A 23,254-nucleotide genomic window follows, 5' to 3' on the forward strand; every position below is an offset into this window, starting at 1 on the left:
ATGGCTGGTGATGGTGGTTTTGATGGAAACTCTGATCTCCTGACAGATACAGTGTGCTGTTCAGAGACTGTATCACAGACACTGATGGGGTTTGCTGCATTTTTGGTGCAAGTTTGTGGGGTAATGTGAAAGTTTCCGAGTAACAGGCTAAATACTGAGTAATTACCAGGTAATAACATGGAAACAGACCTCACTTCCTTTTACAGTACAAATCCACTTTAATAACTATGTAATTTCCAGGTAAATATTTTTCTATTTACTGGGTAATAAATGAGTAATTACCATGTAATAACATGGAAACAGATCTCACTTCCTTTTACAGTACGAATCCACTTTAATAACTATGTAATTTCCAGGTAAATATTTTTCTATTTACTAGGTAACAAATAAGCAATTACCATGTAATAACATGGAAACAGACCTCACTTCCTTTTACAGTACAAATCCACTTTAATAACTATGTAATTTCCAGGTAAATATTTTTCTATTTACTAGGTAACAAATAAGCAATTACCATGTAATAACATGGAAACATACCTCACTTCCTTTTACAGTACAAATCCACTTTAATAACTATGTAATTTCGAGGTAGGTATTTTTGCAGTTCCTGGGTAACGAATAAGTAGTTACCAGGTAATAGTGTGGAAGCAGGCCTCACTTCCTTTTGCAGTAGTCTACAGTTCAACCGTAATTACCAGGTAAATGTTGCAGTTACTGGGAAATACTAAGAAGTTACCAGGTAAGTAGTAAAAAACACTTGACTAATAGGGAAATACATAGCGTACACACCTAGCAGTACCTAGTAATACCTAGTAAAAAATCTATATTTCCCAGTGATTACATGGTAATTACTTAGCAATTACTTAATAAGTACTTGGCAATTACGACATAGTTGCTATATACATTATAATTGCCCAGTAATTAATACTTAATACCAGGTAGTTACTTGGTATTTGCCTGGAATTGGCTTGGTAATTACTCTAAAAGTACTAGGTAATTAGCAACATAGTTACCCTGTAATTACATGGTAATTTTACAGTAACTTCTCCTTATTACATGGTACTTACCTTGCAATTACCACGTTAATACATGGTACTTACCTTGCAATTACCACGTTAATACATGGTAATTACCGTACTGTAAAAGGAAGCGTTACCCATTTAACTTTTAAACTGTGTAAATGTAATGGTTATTTTGTCATTATTTTACTGGCTCGGCCCACTTAGGATCAGATTGGGATGTGTGTGAATTAAAATGTGTTTCACACTCCTGATGGAGAGCAATCCTCCCTGCAAAACCTTTTTCTTTGTGTTTTTTGTCTGATCCTTGGATGATGAGTCAGAATTCTGAAAAAGATGGACTCTGCTTTTTTTATTGATTTTGCTGAGGCAGTGTTCTGCAGGATGATCCTGTAATGGCGCAGCTTTGGTTATACTACTAATGAAATGAAATGTCTGGTCTGAATTTATTGCAGTGCTTCTCCCCTATAACTGAACGGCTGCAGCTATTATCTGTGGATATGGACATGGACTGGCTGTGCCGTCATCTGTTTGTTAATGCAGTGTAAATGTGTACTTTTTGAGGTGGTTTTTCATTTGGACATGATATGTCAGCTGCCTTCACAGTGATTTGGTGCTGCTTGCTGAACCTGTTTTGGGGTGGAGATTGTTCAGTTTGTGATTCTTTTAGTCCAATGGAAAGCAGAAAATTAAGAAACAGATTTGGCTTAGCCCCGCTGGCAGCCAAGCTTCATTTTTATAGCTCGCTGTGCACGACACTTACTGATTCCCTGAAGATTTATAGCGTTCACTCTAACACTATCATTGCAGTTCCTGCTGTTCATGTTTAAAGAAACAACTGAGATATTGAGCGCAGGCTCTAAGCAGTTGGTGTTGACGGCCCTTTGTAATGAAGCTGTGTGAAAACGCCAGTGTTCAAGTTATCATTAAAATCAAAACTATGATTTAACATAGGACTCCATTTATAGGACTCCACGAGCTAAAGTTGAAGAGTTTAACAATTGTGTTGAAAAATTATTTGCAACAACATATGTAAAACAAACTCATACACCAACCACCATCACTTGTTTAGTCTATCGAAATACATGATGTCTGTCTTTGTCATGGACCAAAACTGGTTTGATCTATATTTAGCTGGTGAATGTCAGACTATCATATGATTCTTAACCAGGATTTGATGAGCACTGACTGACACTGGCGTGACTATTCCAAACATTGAGACTGTACCATAGAGCACAGATGGATTTTGACATGCTCTGTTGATCCATGAAATTATTTGATTCTGACCTCACGCTGTAGCCCCAACTACATGGAAATTGATGTAAATTAATAATTTGGTATAAATGGCCATAAGTGAGGACTCATGAATTCCACATGACAGATACTTTGTGGTCTTGTGAAAAAATTTCACCACTGTTCAGTAATATTATATCTGTGATAATCATCAAGACAATTGCCCAATGAATTTATGCAAGTTTGTGCAAGTTTTTAGCATTACCATTTGCAACATTCACTCATTTTATACACACACTTCGTTTCACTGCACCACAATAACTTCCTGAGGCTTTCCAAGTAAGGCCTATTATTATTTGAGCCATTTTAATGATTTAAACAGACATTAGCTGCTTGAAACAGCCAGAGCAGATGAGCATAAACACATCGCCAGATAAACAATGACTGAGAAAGGGAGAAGTTTGCAGAAGCCACAAATCCACACTGTACTGCAAACCTATGAATGGAAAATCCATCAGAACGAAATAACGAGGGGACTACTTTAAATTCATGTCAAGTGGTCGCGAAAATGTTGTCATAATTAGTAATACAAGTTCCTCAAACCTCGTACACATTTGTGAATATATCATGAAGTCAGGTGAATAATTATGTTTGTACATAATGAATTTCCATTAATGTAAACAAAATTATAATACTCTAAAGGATTTTCTACATATTAAATATAAAAGCCTAACAGCAGGCTCGGCTCTTTCCCCCACGCCAAACATCTGCTTGACTCAGTGTGTGCCTTAAAGCCAGGCTTTATTGGCTCAACCACTCATCCTGGTGACTTAACTCACAACAGTCTGCATGCAAACGCTCCACCATGACGGGCTGATCCAACCTCACAGGGATTCCTCCTTCACAGATTCAGGAGTGCTGCCATTCCTCAGGCATTTCTCTTTCGACGCTTTTTGGTGGCTTTATCACAATCATTGTCAGTGTGACGGTAGTGGGTGTGTTCTGAATGTAAATGGAGTTTTATTGTTGCTTTTAATCATGAAGCAGTAACAGGAGGAATTCTACATTTTGACACAAGTTTTAAGGATGGCTGGACACAGTGGAACAGTGGTTAACCCTGCCACTGTGCAACAAGAATATTTCTGTGTTTCTGTGTCTTATTGCAAGCTGAGTTTATACAATAAATCCTGTCATTTGCATAAGATAAATTGCTGTGAAAGGACACACATCATTGTGACCACGCAGGTATTACAGTACATAGTGTGCAGCTTATGATAGATGTGACTCCAGTCAATTTGAAAGAGGAGGAATGTAAAATTCCCTTGTTTATTTGTTGACGTGATTGATGATTGAAAGATTTGGTTCAAGAAGTCAAGAAAAGACGACACCAGAATAAAATCAGTGACATATAGTTTGGTCAATGTCCTCATGGGTTTTTAAGGTGTCCTGAGATTATTAAACCTTGAAAGTAAACATCCATAGTTCTCACCGATGTGCCTGATGCCTGACACAGCTACAATGATAACATTTTATTGAAAGTAAACTTTACAATTACAGCAATGATACAATTGACATTTCAAATTTAAACATCCAAAAATAATTGAACTTCAAAACTCATCAGTCACTCATTATGCATTTGAATCAGACTGACACAGAGCTTTTCTCTCATGTTTCTCTTCCAGTGTTCCAGCACTTTTTTTTTTTTTTTTTTTTTTTTTGCTTTTGGTTGTCTTTCTCTGTTTTAGATTTTTGTGTCTGGGCCAATACACGACGGCAACATGGAATAATAAATATATCTATTAGCGTAAATCTGTATTTAGTAGAGATCATAATGCTTTAGTGCCACACGCACACACACACAAACACACACACCAATCCCGATCCAGTTCTTGTTTTGTTCCTATAACATCTGTGACCCCACAAACAACTCAAGGCTCCGACACATTTCATCACTTTACGTTCCACTTTAAAACACCAGATGGATACAGTTTGATTTGTCACAGTGATGTTCAGAGGAAATCATTTCATGGTTGAGATAACTGTGTGTGTGTGTGTGTGTGTGTGTGTGTGTGTGTGTGTGTGTGTGTGTGTGTGTGTGTGTGTGCGTGTGTGCATGTATGTGTGTGTGCGTGTGTGTGTGTGTGTGTGTGTGTGTGTGTGTGTGCGTGCGTGCGCGTGTGAGCGTGCGTGCATGTGTGTGAAAGACCGTGTGTGTGGGTTTTCCTGTGCAGTGACAGTCCAAGCTGCACATTTGCAGTCACTGTAGCAGCACTGCTGCAAAGTGACTAAAATCAAACGGTGGGAAGAAAATATTCAGTGACACAGAAGTCATCCTGCAATCAGATTATTTTTCTCCCAATGTCTTTGAATTGCTGTTTTTATTTTTATTTTCCAGTCTTCACCAGTTGACAATAAATCCTCCCACAGTTATTAAAACCTTCATGTGGAACTTCTTGAAGGACGTAGATTCAAGTGGAAAAAGCGATATAACTCAGCCGATGAATGCTTTGACTTTTCGGAGGACTGAAGATTATTGTCACTCTTTCATATCTGCTCGACAGTCCATGCTGTTTGCCATGATTTTGATTGATTTAATAACATATATCTACAACCTCAAACACGTTTTCACAGTCAGTGTTGTGCAGCTGAATGGAATCAAGCAAAGAAAGGGAAATGAGCCAGTGTGACGGGCGCCTTCACACACACTCTACACATCAAAGCAAGCAGGAAATGTGTAACGCTTGCAGGAAAATAATTTCACAGAAATTAATTATCACGGCTATACGTTTGCTGAGCGAAAGCAACAAAGAGGCAACAAGTGATTGTTCAGAGACATAGGGAGCAGAGTGGACTGTTTGTAGGAGGATGCTCATGCTTCCTGCCTGCAGAGTGACTGGAGAGGAGCGCTTTCATGTATGGATGTGTGTTTAACTTTAGGAGCATGGTGGATTGGAAGTGTGGGGCTGGAGGGAAGGACATGGACAAAGCAACAGTGAAGGAACCTGCTCATTAGTGCAGAGGGATCGAGTCTGTTTGGGAACGGATGAAAGGAGGAAAACTCTAAGTCAAGACAGATCAGAACAGAGAGTGCGCCTTCAGCTACTGAACGTGACTGTGTGTTTCCCTGACAGTGTTCATGACGGCGTTTACCTGTGTGTTACCGGTTCAGCTGACAGTCAAGTGAGCAGAGCTGGTTCTTTATCCCGCATGTCTCCACACCTGCCTGACCCTGTTAAAGCACAACGAGCCTGCTGAGCTGATCAGCGCCGTTACCCAGCAGACCGTGGGCTGACGACCACTCATGATGGAATTTTAATCACTTGATAATAAAAATTAGATGAGTGCTGTGTGTATGAGCTCACACCAAGGTGTTTGGACTGAAATTCTTTCGATGCATCATGGGAGCTTTTTTGCATATTATCTAAAAATGGGAAATTTTAATACAGTTTCTCAACTTTCTCTGCTTTGCTCCACCGACCTCCCTGACAACCACCAGCAGAATGACCTCCTCCCATAATCGTAATCTTTTTATCACAGTATCAAAGATTCCATGTAGGGCTGCACGATTAATTGAAATCTAATTGACATTGAGGTGTGCAATAATGTAATTGTGAGATCCTGCATTTTTTTTCTTTTTCTTTGCGGCCTCTGCTTTGACGTTAGAGTGATAGATATATTAGCCAACCGGAATTGCCGTGGCTCAGGTCTTTATGACACTGGCCAATCAGAAGTGACGTAGTATTAAACAAGTTTGTCTGCGCTCCTGTTGCTGCGATCAAACCATGATGAGACAGTTGTTTGACTACAGTTCCCAACTTCCCATAAGTCTTTCCCACTTGATCACATGAGCAAATAACATCTGCTTGCTTGTGGCTATGCTAGTCAGTTCAAACAGAACCGCAAACATGAAACTTCATCCACATTCTCCACCTCTAACCTGTCACTCAACACAATCGCACAATTTGTCCTCCAGTCTCCCAAACAGGAAGCACAGCACGTGGCTGCACAGCCCAGCCAGAGGAAGCTCCTTTACGAGCGCCTGTCGACATTGTGTGAGTGGGCAGCCGTCGGCTGGCGGCCCGCTCCGGCTATGTGGTGAGTGGCCGGCCACCTGCTGGCATCATGGTGAGCGGCCGGCCATCGGCCGGTGGCCCGACCACAGGCGACGCGGTGAGCGGACGGGCATCACCCGGCGAGGCGATGAAAGCTGGCGACGCGGTGGGCGGCCGCCCGGCCGCGGGTGAGCTGTCGGTGGGGCATTTAGATGTCGAAAATTGAAAATCAAATCGCAATCGCAACATTGGTCTGAAAAATTGCAGTTAGGTTTTTTGCCAAAATCGTGCAGCCCTTATTCCATGTTTAAGTCTCTTTTGTTTCAGATCAATTTTATAGCAATTGTTATTGCATGTGTGTTTTCATACATTTCAAACCAGGACTTGATCCAATAATTCATTGAGTTTTGATAGAACGACTCTCTGGCTGGCTGTCACATTTAAGAGCTCCCAATTAAATCTAATACAGTCTTTTTTATTGGAATTGTATCCAAAGAAAAGCAGCTCAAAACTTTCATTGAATGCCATAAATTAGAAAAAAATAGATAAATAGAAGGAAAGAAGACTTCCAAATAAAGAACAAAAACAAAATCTCACACACGCACACACTTGCGCACTTTGTTTTATTTACTTGGATTTGGTTCAGTGTTTATTCAGAGAGGTGCACCTGCAGATTGAAATGGCTGATTGACACATTTGCTATAACCTGTAGAATTGTTCAGTGAAGCCATCATTTCTTCACCTGTTCTTTTCTGTACTTTTATGAACTAAACAACAGCATAAATTGTGGTAACAAGTAGTCGTCAACCAGGTGCTGCAGAAAACAACAGTAATCTCTTCAGCGGGTTGTTTTCAAAGGTTCAAATAGAGTAAAGAGTTAATGAGCAGAAAATCTGAAAATAGAATTCCTGTTTTTTATTGCTTCCTGATGTGATTTTTATTCATCATTTCCAGAATGAGGAGGTGAAAATGAGGCAACATCCTCTTTGCATCTGAATTTGAAGATTTCACTGTGTGTCGCTTTTAGAAAAACATGATTCATTAGTCTCATCGTGCCTGACTTCCATCACCAGAATATTCTCCAGAGGCAGTGTGAGTTCAGTCTGTGGCATCTGAATGAAATCCACCACGAGTCAATCAGTAGCCTTTGAAACAACGTGCCAGTCGATGTCCGCCCAGCCCTCTGGCTGTGGAGCTGAGAGAACAGAGGAGGACAAAGAAAGGGGAGGAGTGGAGGAGGAGACGCTACATCTGTTGACTCTGTCCAGTCTCCACACTTCACTACTCGTGTCATAAATCACTGGGGTGTCAGTGGCAGTGAAACAACTGAGCATGGGAGTGAGGTGCATACAAGCAAATCACGCATTTCCAGTGTATTTAGTGTTTAAAGAAATGTTTTTGTGCAACGACCAGTTATGAATAAATTGAAATATTGTGAGGAAACACTATATTGTATCTTGCACATTTCATGGGTCTTGAATATTGAACTATTCAGAGGGGTATTTTATTATATTTACACATCTCAGGTTTTGAACTCATATTCTAGAATGTTGTTACATTTTCTTTTCTGGTCCATATTCCCTTCTCTTATATTTACTCTATTTTAAGTGATATATTGGGGGGTGGATGTGCATATTCCACATCACCTATTGGGAATGTAAAAGTAAAAAATGGATTTAGCTCATTACCTTGTGCACTGTCAAGAAAAACCACTGAGAACTTTTATTTAATTTTATTTTATTTGCTCAACACTCGCCACAGGTATGAGGGGAGTTTCAGTGAATTATTGTGAATCACTGCTGGATTTTGGAGTTGACGCTCTCAGTTCTTCTCCCCCATCCTCATAGTTTGTAAATGTCAGTCTTGAGTCATCAATAGCATTAGAAGAAAAAGTCCTCTTTCTTCTCTCTCCTCCCACACTATATTCTGCTTCTTATATTTTCTCACCCAGGGATACTTTCATTTTCCATGGGAGGTATTCAACTCCTGTATGTTTGAAGCGATATTTAGCATTTTTCCTCCTACTCATTTCACCCCTGGTTCTTCTCATTGGAGTCTATTGAGAAAGGAGCTGCTCTGTAAACTGCTTTGGAGAGCGAGACTGAAATAAAAGGAGCTGTTCTAGTGTATGTTCAGTATTGCTGTCATAGTTCACTCTCATCAGAGAGTTTTTTGTATATATATTCACTCTCTTGGATATTTGATTATTTATATTATTTTACTTTACAATGGATTTGTAATAATCTCATGAAAGTACTAGTATTCACAAAAGTGAAAGATTTGGTGCAAATCCTCAAAAGTTAGTAAAGAAGTGGATTCTGTTATGGACATCAAACAAGACATGGGAATTAAAAATATTTTCATATTATCATTAACCTATCATTTTAGTGTGACTGCAGGATGATTGTCCAACAATTTTACACAATCTCCAAAGAAATCCTGGACAAAGGCAGACAAATGTATACAGCCTATATCTATGAAAATGAACCATAACTCGTACACCTTCAGTCTTGATTGGAGATGAGGCTGGAAATGTCTGTACTTCAGAAATACCATCAGAGTAAATGTAAAGTTTCCAGTTATTAAGATGTATTCACTGTACCCTGTATACAGGCATTAAAGCCACATTCAAGGTCTGAAGTGTCACCAGGCTGGTGACGACAGTAGAACTCTCTGTCGTTGATGCCGAGTGGTTTTCTTGTTGAGCTGAATGTTTCCTAATTACTTTCTTCACAACTATGACAGCAGCAACTATAAATCACATTTACATCCCACTGAAGAATATGGGATCCTCATTATGTGATGCCATCCCACCGTCATTCAGAAGTTTTTTTACAACCTCAAATCAATGTATTTCACTTTGGCACGTCTTTTTATCCCAACCAAGGACATCCAGCAATGGCTGAGATACAGACTAGGATTAGACCTGACAAGATGCACGTCAAGGTGCACCATCAGGAACAATAATGTAATAGTGCTATGATTTGGTTCTGCAGGGAGTAATTTACTCCACATGGTATTTTTTTTTTTTTTTTCATTTTTGCTGTCTATTGTTTTCTTCAACTCAAAGTGAATCATTTGAAGTTGTTTGTATGGAGTGACTGCTGACACAGCAAGCAGACCATGATCCTTCACGCTGTGGAGGATTTATCTGCTGGTTGCCAAGAATTTGTGACATTATTGAAAAATATTTCATGCAATTAGTGGACTAAAATGTGAAAGTACTTAGCTTGTAATTAGCATAGTGAATGAATGGTTGCTATGACAAGAAGTAGTTGATGGTCAGCACCTCTATCTTTTACCCCTCACTCTTTACTCTTCTTTCGTGCTAACCGCATCTTTCCTTTGTTTTTCTCCTGTTCATATCCTTTCTGCCTGCTTCTTTTTTCCCCCTGTCTCTGATCCTGAAGGATCCTACTAAGCAGCTGTGACTCATTTGCATTATTTCAAGCTATTTATTGTCTGCTCTGTGGTTTAAAGCACGCTTGTGTGGTGAATAATATGTCAGATTAAGCTGCTTGAACAGACTAAGGTAGTGAATATGACAGTTCTGTCACATGTAGCCCATTGATGCCAGTGACGCTTTAATGATTGCACTTTATACCAGCCTGTCAACTACCTGTGCTCATCATAATGCCATCAGATAGCTGTTCCATGCCTTGGTAAATCACTGACAGACGGACAATAACTTAGTATATGGTTTCTTTTTTAAAAACTGTGTCATTCATTATGCTAAAGTAAGTCACTTCAAGAATTTGTTCTTGACATATTTGGACCATGAGACATTATACAGTGTCTGGCAGATATATTTTGTGTTTGTAGGACTGATCCAGAATAAATAAAGTTATAGATATGCTAAACGTATATGGATGGTCAACGACTGATCTTCCATCCAGAGTAGAACAAAACCTCACTGCTCTCCAGACGAGAGCCACCGATTAACCTAACATGCATGTCTTTGCGAGGTGGAACGATGCCGAAGCACCCAGACAAAATCCACAGCCACACATTAACCTATAAATTACAAAGGCCTTGTTCCTTGAGTAAAACACTAATCTGACCGTGAAAGAGTTAATCGCAGACCCGACTCTGGAGGAAATTAGTTGGGCGGGCTGTGGCTTATTTTGGGGAGGGGCAGTAAGCACTCATTTTCTTTCATTTTTAAATGCATTTATTTAATGTTTCAAAACACATAAGGAATTTGGTCTTTAATAAAAAATAAAATAAAATAATCACTCACTCAATGACTTGTAATCTTAACTCAGATCATACATTTTAGAATTATTAGGAGCAATAAATCTCCATCATTGGATTTTACTCAAAGTGCTTACAAAAACAAAAACAAAAATCCTAAGTGCAGAAACTTGAAGCATACAGTCCATGAACTTCTGAAGAGAAATGAAAATGCTTCTTAAAATATGTTTGACATTATAACATTTCCACTCTTTTTGCACAAACCTTAAATGGAAAGAAAAACAGAAACATGGAAAATTCCAAAGCAAAACATTGAAATAAAGTGAGTGTTTTGTGCCTCTGTGTGGTGAACCTGCATCAGATCCTGGACACGAGTGAATACGAGCACTGCTGCTGCTGCTGCCATGCAGCGGTGAACACTCTGATACCTCCGCCGGTGTCGAGGAGGGCAGAGATGAAACTGATGCGCTGGTCGCTGCAGCGCCTGGCTGCACTCGCCTCACTGACGCTGGAGTTATCGTATGATGAGCAGCATCATTACTGCTTGCGCGAGCGGTGCTTTTTTTTTTTTTTTTATTAGCCACATTCAAATGTCCAGTTCAAACATTTATGGTAAAAATAACATGGAAAATGGAGCTTTTTTGTTGCTTTTTAATCCAAGGACCTGCTGGTCGGCCTGAAAACAGATGCTCTGTCCACAGTCAGAAACAGAAAAAATGAGAAAAGGGAAAAATGAAAATCATGTTCTTCTGGAATTTGAAGACTTTCAGAAAGGAATAAGTGGTTAATTACCCTGATAAGCCTCAAAGTTCTGGTATTATGGGCAGTTTTTAGTTTAGTACCTTATTGCATAAGGTCCACACTTGGTTTGACTTCACTGTAAACATCTTGGGGACACAAAAATAAATGAGATTTTGCTGCAATTGAAAGAAAATAAAGAAGAAAAACATTTTTTTAATCTCTGCATTTTTTTTATGGAGTCCTAATTAATTTCATGTTTGAAGCTGCAGACTGATATGCCTTTTTCCATCTGGATATTTTGAGCTGCTTTTAGTGAGTAATGAGATTCAGCTCACTCTGGGGAGTAAAGACCCAGCGAAAAAGTCCGAGACACTTTAACTAGACCTGAATCAGCAGGCAATGCTGCTCTCCGGAGTCGCTTGGCTCTTTGTTGGAGGCAAAGACCTCAAAACCTCAAAGTCTTTAGAGAACCACTTCCAGTGTTTCTTTTTTTTTTTTCATGCCAGCTGAAACACAGTGTAACAGCAGCAAGCCTGAGAATAATAAGAACAAAACAGTCATAAATCAAACACTGCAGGCAGAGTCACAGGTAATCAGCTGGGGTCTGGTGTGATGGGAAAAATAACACAGAGGCGGAGTCACTCGAAATAGACAGAGGAGCTCTTTATTCAGGGCAGAGACCAACAGCAGAGGAAACTGGAGCTCCAGCAGTCATTAGCATCTGAGCACAAGTGCAACCCTGCATCTGTAACTTTACTGTAAATGATCCACTTCTGGAGGTCACAGAACAAACTGGAGATGGCTTCATAATGTGGAGTCATATTCAGAAGCTGAATCAATACAGATCTCCTCTGAATGTATCCTGATACCCAGCTGATTGAGAGTGAAGCTCACACTTCAGCAGGCGCCTGGTGAGCTCCGGAGGAGGAAGCACTCTGCTCCGTGGCGTCCTCTATAGGATGTTATCAGACATAATGAAGGGGGTCCAGGCGCACCTTCAGGCCAGGATGCTTCCAGGAATCAAAACCGACAAATGCAGAGACTTCAAGACACTATCGTGATGAATGTTTGTCAGAAGAATCCATCAAAAGCCGCCCAGAAACAATTCAATGAAGAGAGTGTTTTTGGTGGAAGACACAAAACGTCAGTAATCACTAATGTGATTACTTTCTCCACCTTTTCTTCTTTCCATTTATCAACTGGTTGACAGTAAGAAAAAAAAAAAAAAACAAACCTGCTACATGCCACATCACGTGAAAAGGATTTTCTGGACATTTTCAAACTGTTTTCTCATCAACCAGGAATGCATCCTCCACATGGATTTCATACCTTCTCACCACAGTCAGTACAGCCCTAAATTCTCCAGTGCCACCCTGAGGCTTCCACGCTGACACATAAAGGTTTGCTGGAGGACAGAAAAACACTGTGGGCTGGAAATAAATTATGAATCAAGAAACGTGGAGGTTATTCTCTTTGACCTCACTGTTCAATACGTGGCGTGAGTGGACTGCATGCTGCAAAATGAATGTGGAGTTTTCTCTCGAATGAATGAGATGTAATTAGATGACTTGTTTTGACTCTGATTACATGAATGCAAAAGCTGGTCAGATCATTTGAAATTATAGTTTGAAACACGCATCTGTATTACTTTGTTGCATCATGGGAAGTTAATGTTTTCTTCCAGCACTGGCAACAGTTTTTGCGGAGATATTAACGACACTAACTAATGTGAAATCTCTTTCCACCATCTGCCATGGCATTACTCATTACAGTCATCTGTGGGAAGCTTTGCATATTTATGAAGTTTGCTGCACGGGACTATAGTTCAAAAATATTTGATTGTCTTTCTCCCGACTATTCAGTCTGTGTTCGTAGATGTGGATAATTCACAAAGCAGGCTGAGCGATAGTCTGTGATTACAGCATGGCTGGTGTGGCTTAAACATAATGAGCCGTTTCCAAGCTTTGACGAATGCTAAAATGCAAAGACAGCCACAGACCCTTTCAAATGTGCTTATCTCCAGAATTTGTGTTATAAATAATGCATGAAGACATGCAGTTTCAGTGCATTTCATCCAATTGACAACATTTTTCACAGTTTAACTCCAACACTTGCAAAAAAAAAAAGACTTGTCTGACAATCAACTCTTCTGCTTTGCTGACTTTGACAACAAGCTGTTCAGTGTGCTTATTGCACCATATAATGTTATAATGGAAAAAAAATATGTGTGTTCCTTGGAGTCTAAAATAGAAATGAGCAGGGTGATGGCAACAGGTGGGAAAAGAAAACAAATTCTTGGAACACGGCCCGTTCACACCATGAGCTCATGTGGGTGGAATTACCACAGATTTAAACCAAACAGGAAAATAAATAAATAAATAAACTGAGAACAAACAATGAACCTGACAGATAACAACAATTAATAAATATAATTAAAAAAAAATCTCCAAACAGAAGCTATCATTGTGTGTGAGATCAAAGATCCACAAAAGACAAACCTTTTACTGATGAGGTATTTTGGAGAGAACCCTGTAGAGAAGCATCATATTTCTATTTTTAATTCTGTATTTTGAGTTGTGAGGTACAGCAGAGTGGACATTTGATTCTCTGACTATTTAAATTCTCTGTCACCAACACAGAATTGCTCCTTCAATGATTCCTTCCTGTCCAAACCATGCTGTATTCTACGCTGTAATGCCTTCATTTTATTTCTAACACTGGCTCTGAGGGTGAACATGAATTGGAGCATCCCTGCATCGAGGTAAGAACATGTGATTGATTGGGGATTGGAGTGGTCAGTTCCTGCCGCAGAGGTCATGTTTTCAATGAAAAGAAATGAGGATGTGCATCGATGCATTGATGTACTGAATTCCCTTCACTTCTGTCGTGACATAAAGCAACAGGTTCCTCACAGCGAGATGACCTTTCTCTCCGATGCATGTATGTGAATAAGAGCATTAAAGGAAAATCACATGGGAAAAATGTCATTCAAGCGCAATTTTTTTGCTCCCCTTATTCAGTACATAATGGGAATGCTCTTTTCAAAAGGTGTTTATTTCCTGACAGGCAGCATTTCCAAGTATGGCATTAATGCTGCAACTTCTTGGCTTTACCATTCTACATAGAACAACAGCCATGGCACATGTTTTGTGCAGAATAACTAATGTAGGTTCTGTCTGGATGGATGCTTGATCACTCAGCTTTCTGGTGGTGTCAGCAATGCTGCCATTTGAAAGAAGAAAGCCAACTTTGCTGACTGAAACAAGTTTAGAACCTAAGAGACTTATATATATATATATATATATATATATATATATATATATATATATATATATATAAACACAACACAAACTTATATTAATGTTGAAATGAGGCAACATTTCTTGCTTCACCAGTGCTGCAAACCTCTTGTTGACTGTAGTGTATCTTGTTTCAAAGCTCAAGATGGTTTGTCTTTTATATTTTTTTCAGTGTTTTCGTTGAGTTGAGGGCTGCATGCAAAGTGATGAATGAGATGCTGAAGCCTCAGCGTATGAGAATATTTCCAGCTTTACTCTAAGGACTTTAAGTGGGGTTAGTAAGTTGTCCCTGTGTATTTGTGGAATTATTGTTTATTTGTAAAGCTATGCTGTGGTGTGAATGTTAGTGTTTGGCTGTTTGTGGATGGAGTTCAGCTGACTATCAGACATTAAACGATGAATGCATGAATAAATAGTTATATATTAAATACCTGACCTGACAATCACACAACTTATGATTTCTTGTAAATAAGTCTGCGTACAAATCAATACACCTGAATTAGAGACAATAACAATGTTCACTATAGTGGTGAAAATGATGAATTCCAAAACTGTTTTTTTTTCTATCAAACAAGGAAATACGCTTTTAGTAAATTTCCATTCGTGAAATTACAGTTTACACTTCCCGCACAGACAGCGAGAGAGACGCGCGCACGCACACACACACACACACACACACACACACACACACACACACACACACACACACACACACACACACACACACACACACACACACGCATACACACACACACACACACACACACACACACACACACACACACACACACACACACACACACACACACACACACACACACACACACACACAGGTGCGCGCGCTGTGGTGTGGGAGTGTGTTTCTGTAGGGGTCGCTAATGTCCGCTCGGAAGCAGCAGCAGGAGAAGCGGTGACAGTCTCCAGCTCCGCTGTTCATCAGCAACACTCACGCCGGGATTTCTTCCTCCTGCTCGGCTCCGTTCGCTTCTCTCCTCTGGAAACTACCCGCTGGAGCCTCCGGAGTCGGTCTGGAAGAGCGCCGAGCTTTAGCGTCTGATTTAAGGGAACCATGCGTTACTTCTGGATACACACCGTGTGGATCACCGGCGTCGCTTTCCTCCTGGGATTACAAGGCAAGGGATCTATTCCGTTCCTTTTTTTTAAAAAAAAAATAACATCGTTTCTTCCTCGGGAACAGCGGAGTTGAGCACAGTGACACCTGCAGCGGAGGGTTTGATTGAGGCGTCTGTGCGTCCGAAGCGGAGCGGAGTTGTGCAGGTATGTGAAGTGACGCCGCGGAGAGGAGCGCGGTCCTCACCGGGAATCCTCTGACTGCTGCTGCTGGAGCAGAGCCGCTGTTTGCTCTGGAGAAAGAAACAAAGTTGGAGAGTTGCAGAGGAGATGAGCTGACAGTGTGTAGTAGCAGCAGTGGAGGCTGACAGCTTCAGCAGAGTGGAGAGGGACAGAAACATGCTGGACTGGCAGCTCGGAGTTACTTCAGGAGGCTGATTCCTGACAGAAACGCAGAAATCAGCATTTAAGCACAGCTTTCTCTGGTACATGGAAATCCCTGCCTGTCCCTCTCTTGACCTTTGGGAGTGTGTTTGGCACTGAAGGTGTGTGGTGGCTGGATGCAGTCATGTCAGCTGGAGGAAGAAAGAAAAAAAAAACTGATGACAGGAAACTGAAGCTTGAGCAAACTTGCAAGAGATGAGAGCAGCAGTAAGAAATAATTCGTTTTCATGTCTCTTTTAGTGATTGATTGTCAACAAGTAAGTAATGATGTTCTGCAGATGGCAAAGAGAATGCAGCTGGAGAAGGAAGTGTGGACGACATGAGGTGTGCAGTTGGAGGAAGAAAGATAAAAAAAAATCGGAAAGGAGAGGAGCGAGAGAATGAAGTGACTGGCCAATGTGTGAGTGGAGTGGAGTTGAAAAGTTTCTCTCAGCTGCTTTTGCCAAAACACCTGCTACTCTATCTTCACCACCCCTACAAATCATCCTTCTGAGGGTTGAATTGGCATCCTAGTTGCCGATTAATCCATTTTATTCGACTTTGAATCATTAGAAAGATCTGATCAGACATTCTAAGTTCAATTTTCTTCTTATGTGAATTTTCTTCTCATCTGTAGCTGAACAGCACTGTTGGATTATGGGAACTTCCAGCTCGAGAGGCATCAACTGAGCCAAAGTGTTTATTTTGTTGGAAAACACTCGGGTTCCATGTAGTTGCCAGTTGTTTACTGGCCAGGATGTTTCTTCAGCAGCCAGTGGTTTTTTAGCACTTGACACACTGCATAAACATCCAACAAAGAGCCGGAGCTGTAAAGGTGTCCAGAGGATAAATGTGAGACGATAACAGATGTATCAGACCTCTCGATGTGTGTGGAGTGTTTTTCCTTCACTTTCTCTCGCAAAATAATGGTTTTATCAGCTGGACGAACCAAGCGGGATGAGATTTAGTGAAACACAGCTGGATAAGAGATCAATAGTTAAGATTCCTCTCACTATCTGACTCCAACTCATCTGAGTTGTTCATCTTTTCCACTGTCACCGCTTCCCCCTTCATCCAGTCCTGCTCCAGAGGATTGACGGCCACTTTTCCCCTTTTTGTCTTGTCCACCATTACCTCATATTTCATTGCACTAATGATTCTGTGCTCCTCATGTCTGTTCTGGAGCAAGTTTTCTGATGATGTTTGTGCGCGACAGACAGTAAAATCATTAGCTGCCGGCTGAGCTGTTGTTTCCTCTTAAGGGAGCAGCGATGCTCCTCTGGCCTCACAGCTTTCTGAAACTTGTTCACGGCTCAGACTTTAATTGATCTGGATGTTGACTCTGTTTGCTTCTGGCTTTTTCTCAGTGTGGCCAATGGAAAAAAAAGAAAAGATGGGAGACAAACTGTATTAATAAATAATTCACTGTTGGGACCCAAAGATGTTTAAACATTGTGGGGATGAAAGCAAAACCCCAACTTTCAGTATTTAGACAAAGATCTGTACTGACAGCACGTGTAGTGATCTCCCAGATAAACTTGATAATATTGTTGAGCATTCAGATAATGATTTGTGATCAATACAAACACTTAAATAGAAAATGAGCTTTGAGGTTTGTTCCTAATGATGCTCTTTGTCTGTCACTTGATAAATTGTTTAAATCTGGTTGAATTCATCCAGATTAATCACACATTTCTTTCATATCAGAAATTCTGTCAAGTCCTCTAAGTTTTTGTTCTCCTCTGGACTTGAACGGAGTGTTCTCTTCACATGGATGTTACGCAGGATTCCGCTCAAAGAAGAAGTCCAGGTTTTCTTTTTCAAATTGTTTTATTGGCATTAAATGTCTGAATCCTTAAGTCCCTTTAGGTTCCTTTAGCTTTCTTCTCGCTTTCTTTTGAATTATCTCTTAAGTGGGTTCTTAGTTATTTTAGGTTCTTCATTGGGGGAAAAACCTTAAGGAAAACACAAAATATGCCCAATTACTCCTAGGAGTAGTATTTAAGTCTCTTATAAAAGTTCATTCAAAGTGATACAGAACTAATAATGATTTGGCCTTAAAGAACCAAGTCATTTTAACAAAGGTAGGTTTTAAATAAACGTATTTAACAGTTTATACAGAGGTAGCAAATGCTTATCCTCACAGTTCCTTTTTAGCGAAATTTGTAACTTAAACTTTTCAACATCTTCAATTAATATTAATTCCTCCTTAAATCTAGTAATTGACACAAACTTTGGACTTTAATGGAAAGCCTTCATGCTCTGCGCATGAAGGCGGCCATATCGGTCTCCTCCACACCCAGCTGGCCAGGGGCATCAATCAGGTGATTGGATCCACCTGGTCTTTCTCCTTCTTGATGGGGTTTGGGAGGCAGAGCCACCTCACAGCCGGTTTTGACACAACACTCATTTGAATTTCCCAACATGAGTACACGATGAATAGAAATGGGATTAATTACATTTAGGTCGATGATACACACCGTTGAACTCGAGATATTGCTTACACAATTAGTTTGATTTATCGTGCAGCCCGAGGTTGCACTTTTCCTTCACATTTCTTCTGCTTGAACCCGGTTTAATACAGGTCACAGCTTTTCAGTGTGGAGTTTTCTTGTATTGCCAATGTATCCAAGGCGTTCTCTGTGCTTACTCCAAAAATACAGCGATCTGCATGTGCAGGTAATTGTTTTCTATAAACTCCTCAACAGCATTAGGCTCTCGTCTTTCTGTGCTGCGACTGAGATGGGTCAGCAACGTGTCCATGGCGTTGTATGTATGTATGTGTGTATGTATATATGTATGTATATGTGTGTGTATGTATGTATGCATGTGTATATATGTCTGTGTGTATGTATACGTATGTGTGTGTATATGTATATGTATACATACATATATTACCTGCCATGTATGCTTTATGACCGAAATAAAATCTAAATTAATTAATTAATTAATTGTCTTCCTTTCTGGTTTTGTCAGCTGAGATTCTTCATCCTTTGAGTTGGATGGAGCTGAGAAAAGATACAAATGGATACTTTCAGGACAGTAGTTTGGTTGCTGTTTGTCACCAGTATTTTACTTCCATCTTAATCATGTAATTGGCTCGGCCAAATTTTTTTCAGGTCACAACTTTTCATCTTATTCTTGGCATCAGCTTTCATCACACAGGTTGATCCATTGACTCTTTGTTTCCAGCAAGGCCAGCTGCCAAAGAGTGAGGGATGCATTAATCATCGCTGCTGTGTTACGTCTCTCATTTTATCCCTCATCCACCAACAACTGCAGTGAAAAGTGACATTAAATCCCAAAACAGGGATGAACCAGGACTGATACCAGTATTGGATATCCGGTGTGACGCTGCACGGTGTACTTGTACTTGTAAAAGCTCTCCGATACAACGCAGAGAGCATCATCTGTCAGCAAGGAGAAAAGAAAGGACAGGTGATGCCGGCGAGTTGGACATCTTCAATATTTATGAGTGACAGAAGTAAACCAGACTGTATAATTATGTTCTGCCAAAATATTAAAAGGAGGTGAAAGTTGCTTTGTACAACACCGGCAGCTTAATTGCCAGTGACGTTTGAACCAGCAGTTCACTCGATGTTGCTCTTTAGTTTAACTGCTCAGGAGGATTTTACTCCAAACGATGTGACACATGAGTGAAGCATGACTGATACACTCATTATTACTGATCTGGGGCCTGTACGTGGCACAAAGTCAACAGTATGCAAAACTGTGTGTAAAAACATGCTCCACACTGCGTACTGTCGGCTGTAAGGCTGTTGGAGCGTAGCGACAGAGCAGAGACTGAGCCGAGTCGGTTCGCAGTGACTTAAGCCTTTGCTTATTGTATGGAATATAAACAAGGCTTAAATTAATAAGTGTTAATATTATTGGTACTCAATACTGCTCAATAGCTCAGGGTTAGTACATGTACTTGTCCTTCTAAAAATACGGTAACATTGCTTACCTTTTCCCAGCTCTTTTTTTTTTTAATTCTCAACAGGGGTTCTGTAGATGTTTCTGTTAAAAACCATGAGAACATATTTTAGTTCTTCAGATGAAATTAGAGGAACCAGGTTTCACAGTTTCTTAATAATGCTGGAGAACAGATCTTTATCTCTGTTAACAAGTGTTGGTTTATGAGTCTTTATTTATTTTTTATTTCACCTTTCTTTAGCCAAGAAAGTCTCGTTGAGATTAAAAACCTCTTTTTCAAGGGAGTCCTGGGGGTTACAAAGTTACACATTTAGTCAAAATTAGTCTTATTTTCTGTGCTTTCGATCAGCATGTGTTTTCCTTTATTTCAATAAGGGGAACCTTTCATGGATATTTCATCATGTGTCTTTCTGTTTTTTCAATCAAAAAACAAAAAACTCACCATCCCTTTGCTCCCCTTGTTTCAGCCTTTAGCAGATAATTCGCTGTAAAATTTGTGCTTCAGTGATCAGTAACGTCTTTCGACAGTCACTGCTTCAGACGCTGCGATTTGGGAATCACTGACATGAGAATCATGGAAACAAGGATGTCTTTTCTTTGGCAGCAGTGGACTTCATGGTTGATTTAAGAAGAGAGAAATGTTTCTGTCACTGGAGCTGAAGACTGCTGCTTCACTTCCTGCAACTCTTTCAGTGGTTTGCTGATAACATTTTCAGGCTCTTGTGCTGTTACCTTCTCACCTGCTGCCTCAAATAAATGTTTTTCATTTTCAGATCACAGTGAGCAAGATCTTTTCTAAAATACTGAAAATTCTTTTCTTATGAAAAATTTAAGCAAATTTGGTCTTGCTGATCAGGTCTCTGGTAATTTTGTTTTTGAAAAAAACAGTCATTTTCTGATAAAGTTAATTATGCTGACGTGTGGAAATAATTCAGGTTGTCATAGGATGTCTGAGGTTGCCTGGAGCGATGTGGCCAAATGGTTCATATTTTTCTCATTAATTCTTGTAAACAAGAAACAACAGGAACATTAAGACATCATTCTATGTATCTGTTCAACTGGTTAAGGTTGGCAGCACAAACGCAGAGCTGTGGGGATGTTTTTTCTTTGTTAGTCATAACTTTTAAGCAGCTCAGTCTGAGAAGCTGCAGGCAGCTCCCAGGGCTCCAGGAGCGATCTGATCCCTCCAGCATGTCCTGGGCTTACTTCAGGGTCTCATCCAAGTTGGCCCTGTCTGGTAGCCCTCCAGCAGGAAGCACCCAGGGCCATCCTAATTATATCCCTCAACTGCCCCAACCAGGTTTTCTCCATGCAACGGAGCAGCAATTGAACTGTAGGGTTTCCTCCCGAAGGGCCAAAGTTCGCAGCATTTTAAACGACTTTGCAGTGAAAACTGAGCCCAGCTACTCGTCTCAGTGAAGTCTGTCTTTCTGCCATCGCTTTAATTTTGGTGCAAAGGAATTTAGACTCACTTGTAAATAGCAAATCTCCCCAGAAGACTTTGCGCTGTTTATGCAAGGGCTGTCAAATAATTTTTAGTTCAGGGGCCACAGACAGGCCAAGTTCACCTCGAGTGGGCCGGCCCGGTAAAATATCACCACAGTGACCTTTAAATTTCAAACTTTGGTTTTTATTTATTGTGGCTCAGAATATACTTGATGAAAATCTCTCTGTTTTCACAAGAACCAAACAATTATTACCAACCATTTAATTTAATTTCAGAGTTCCATCACAGTTCTTGAACAACTAATTTAATGCATCAGAAGAAATATACATTGTTTTTGACATTCTTTCACTATCCTAGTATTATCTAGCCATGTTTTTATTGCTCCTTTCTGTCACTGTGACTCATGGAGGTCTGAAGTTACATCATTCTCCAAAAGGATGCAGAAACCCTCATTCAGTTAAGTTTTTTCTGCCTCAAAAGCCTTTAGTTCTTATTCAGGACAGCTATTAAGTTGCTTACCTCGTCTTCCTTTGTGAGGCTCTCAGAGCACCTGTAAAGTGAAACAGTGACTGAATCTCAAAAAGGGTTTGTGTTCATACACTGTCTGGTCGGTGGTTAATGATATCTTCACGATCTGTGTTGCTTGCCTGATAGTGTATTCACTTCTTGAACTTATTCTTAAGAATCTCACACTTCATATACTCCAAGAGCACCTCCTTCTCACAGATAATCAAGAATTACGCTCAATATGATTCCTGTGTTTGGAGTAGATTGGACAAGCAAATTGAGAAGAAAACTAAAAAAGTGCAGTTTGTATTGAGAGCTTGTACTATATGCTGACAAGAGCTGGGTACCGTTTAACGGTACCTCAGTGGTACCGACCGAAAAACTTTGGTATATATTGGTACCGAACAACAGACGTGCGTACGGGTATCAGTTTCGGTTCTTAAAGTGGCTGCGCGATCAATTAACATGTGCGGAAACGACCTTTCAGTTCGTCTCTTTTACTGAAAAAACGGTACATCGCATCATTGAACATATGACCATGTCTTGCCGGCTCACACTCTTTTTCTAACAACATGCAGAGCCTGCAGCGCCCTTCTTCTTCTGTGGTGTCTGTGTAAAATAAGATTGAACCTGCAAACAGCACACCTAGTGGCATGAATTGCAAATGCCGTCATGGTGTCGTCTGTGCGCCGTGAAGGCAGCTACCGAAAAAAGTACAGTTCAGGAACCGGTACCGTACGTGACGTGAGGTATCGAAAAAGTACTTGTACCCGAAAAATATCTCACGGTACCCAGCCCTAGTGCTGACGGGATTTTAAATCCAGGACATTGGCTAAAACCCCTTGATCATATTTGTATGGTGCAGAAGCTGCCTTGCTCTCCAGTGAGTAATATGATTTAATGTCATCTGAATGATAAAACTTGTGGACTAAACGATACACCAGCTGGTGGGGTATAGTCTGCAGGCATCGTCAGGATACAGTGACAGCGCCGTGATTACATTTGCATTCAGGTCTGAGCTTGTACTCGATTGTCTGGCTGTGTTGCTTTGAGCTTCCTTTCTTCAACCAACTGACGATCATTTGCAAATTCTTCCCATCAGCCCTGTTCATTTGGGTAAATGATGAGAGAGTTCTTATCAGGAATAGATGGGGAATGACAATCAGGATGTATCCCTCCAGAATGTGAGTAAATACATTGAATCAAAACTCAAATGCAGTCAAACAATAATTCTCAGCAGAGGACTTTATGCTGATCTTTCTGCCTTTTTATACTCAGTTCCTGATCTGAAAATACTGAAAAACATGAAGAGGATGAAATGGATCTTTGAGG

At 40.2% G+C, this 23,254-nt stretch overlaps 1 protein-coding gene across 1 annotated transcript in view; it reads left to right on the forward strand.

Moving 5' to 3' along the window:
* Window positions 1-15,606: 15,606 nt before the first annotated feature.
* lsamp (limbic system associated membrane protein) overlaps window positions 15,607-23,254 on the forward strand; it is a 589,246-nt gene continuing 581,598 nt past the window's right edge. The window contains exon 1 of the mRNA XM_030108899.1: window positions 15,607-15,671. Coding sequence (XP_029964759.1) covers window positions 15,608-15,671 — 64 coding nt within the window. The 5' untranslated portion in view covers window position 15,607. The remainder of the gene's footprint in view (window positions 15,672-23,254) is intronic.

Source organism: Salarias fasciatus, chromosome 14 (genome assembly GCF_902148845.1).
Source record: "Salarias fasciatus chromosome 14, fSalaFa1.1, whole genome shotgun sequence".
NCBI lineage: Eukaryota > Metazoa > Chordata > Actinopteri > Blenniiformes > Blenniidae > Salarias > Salarias fasciatus.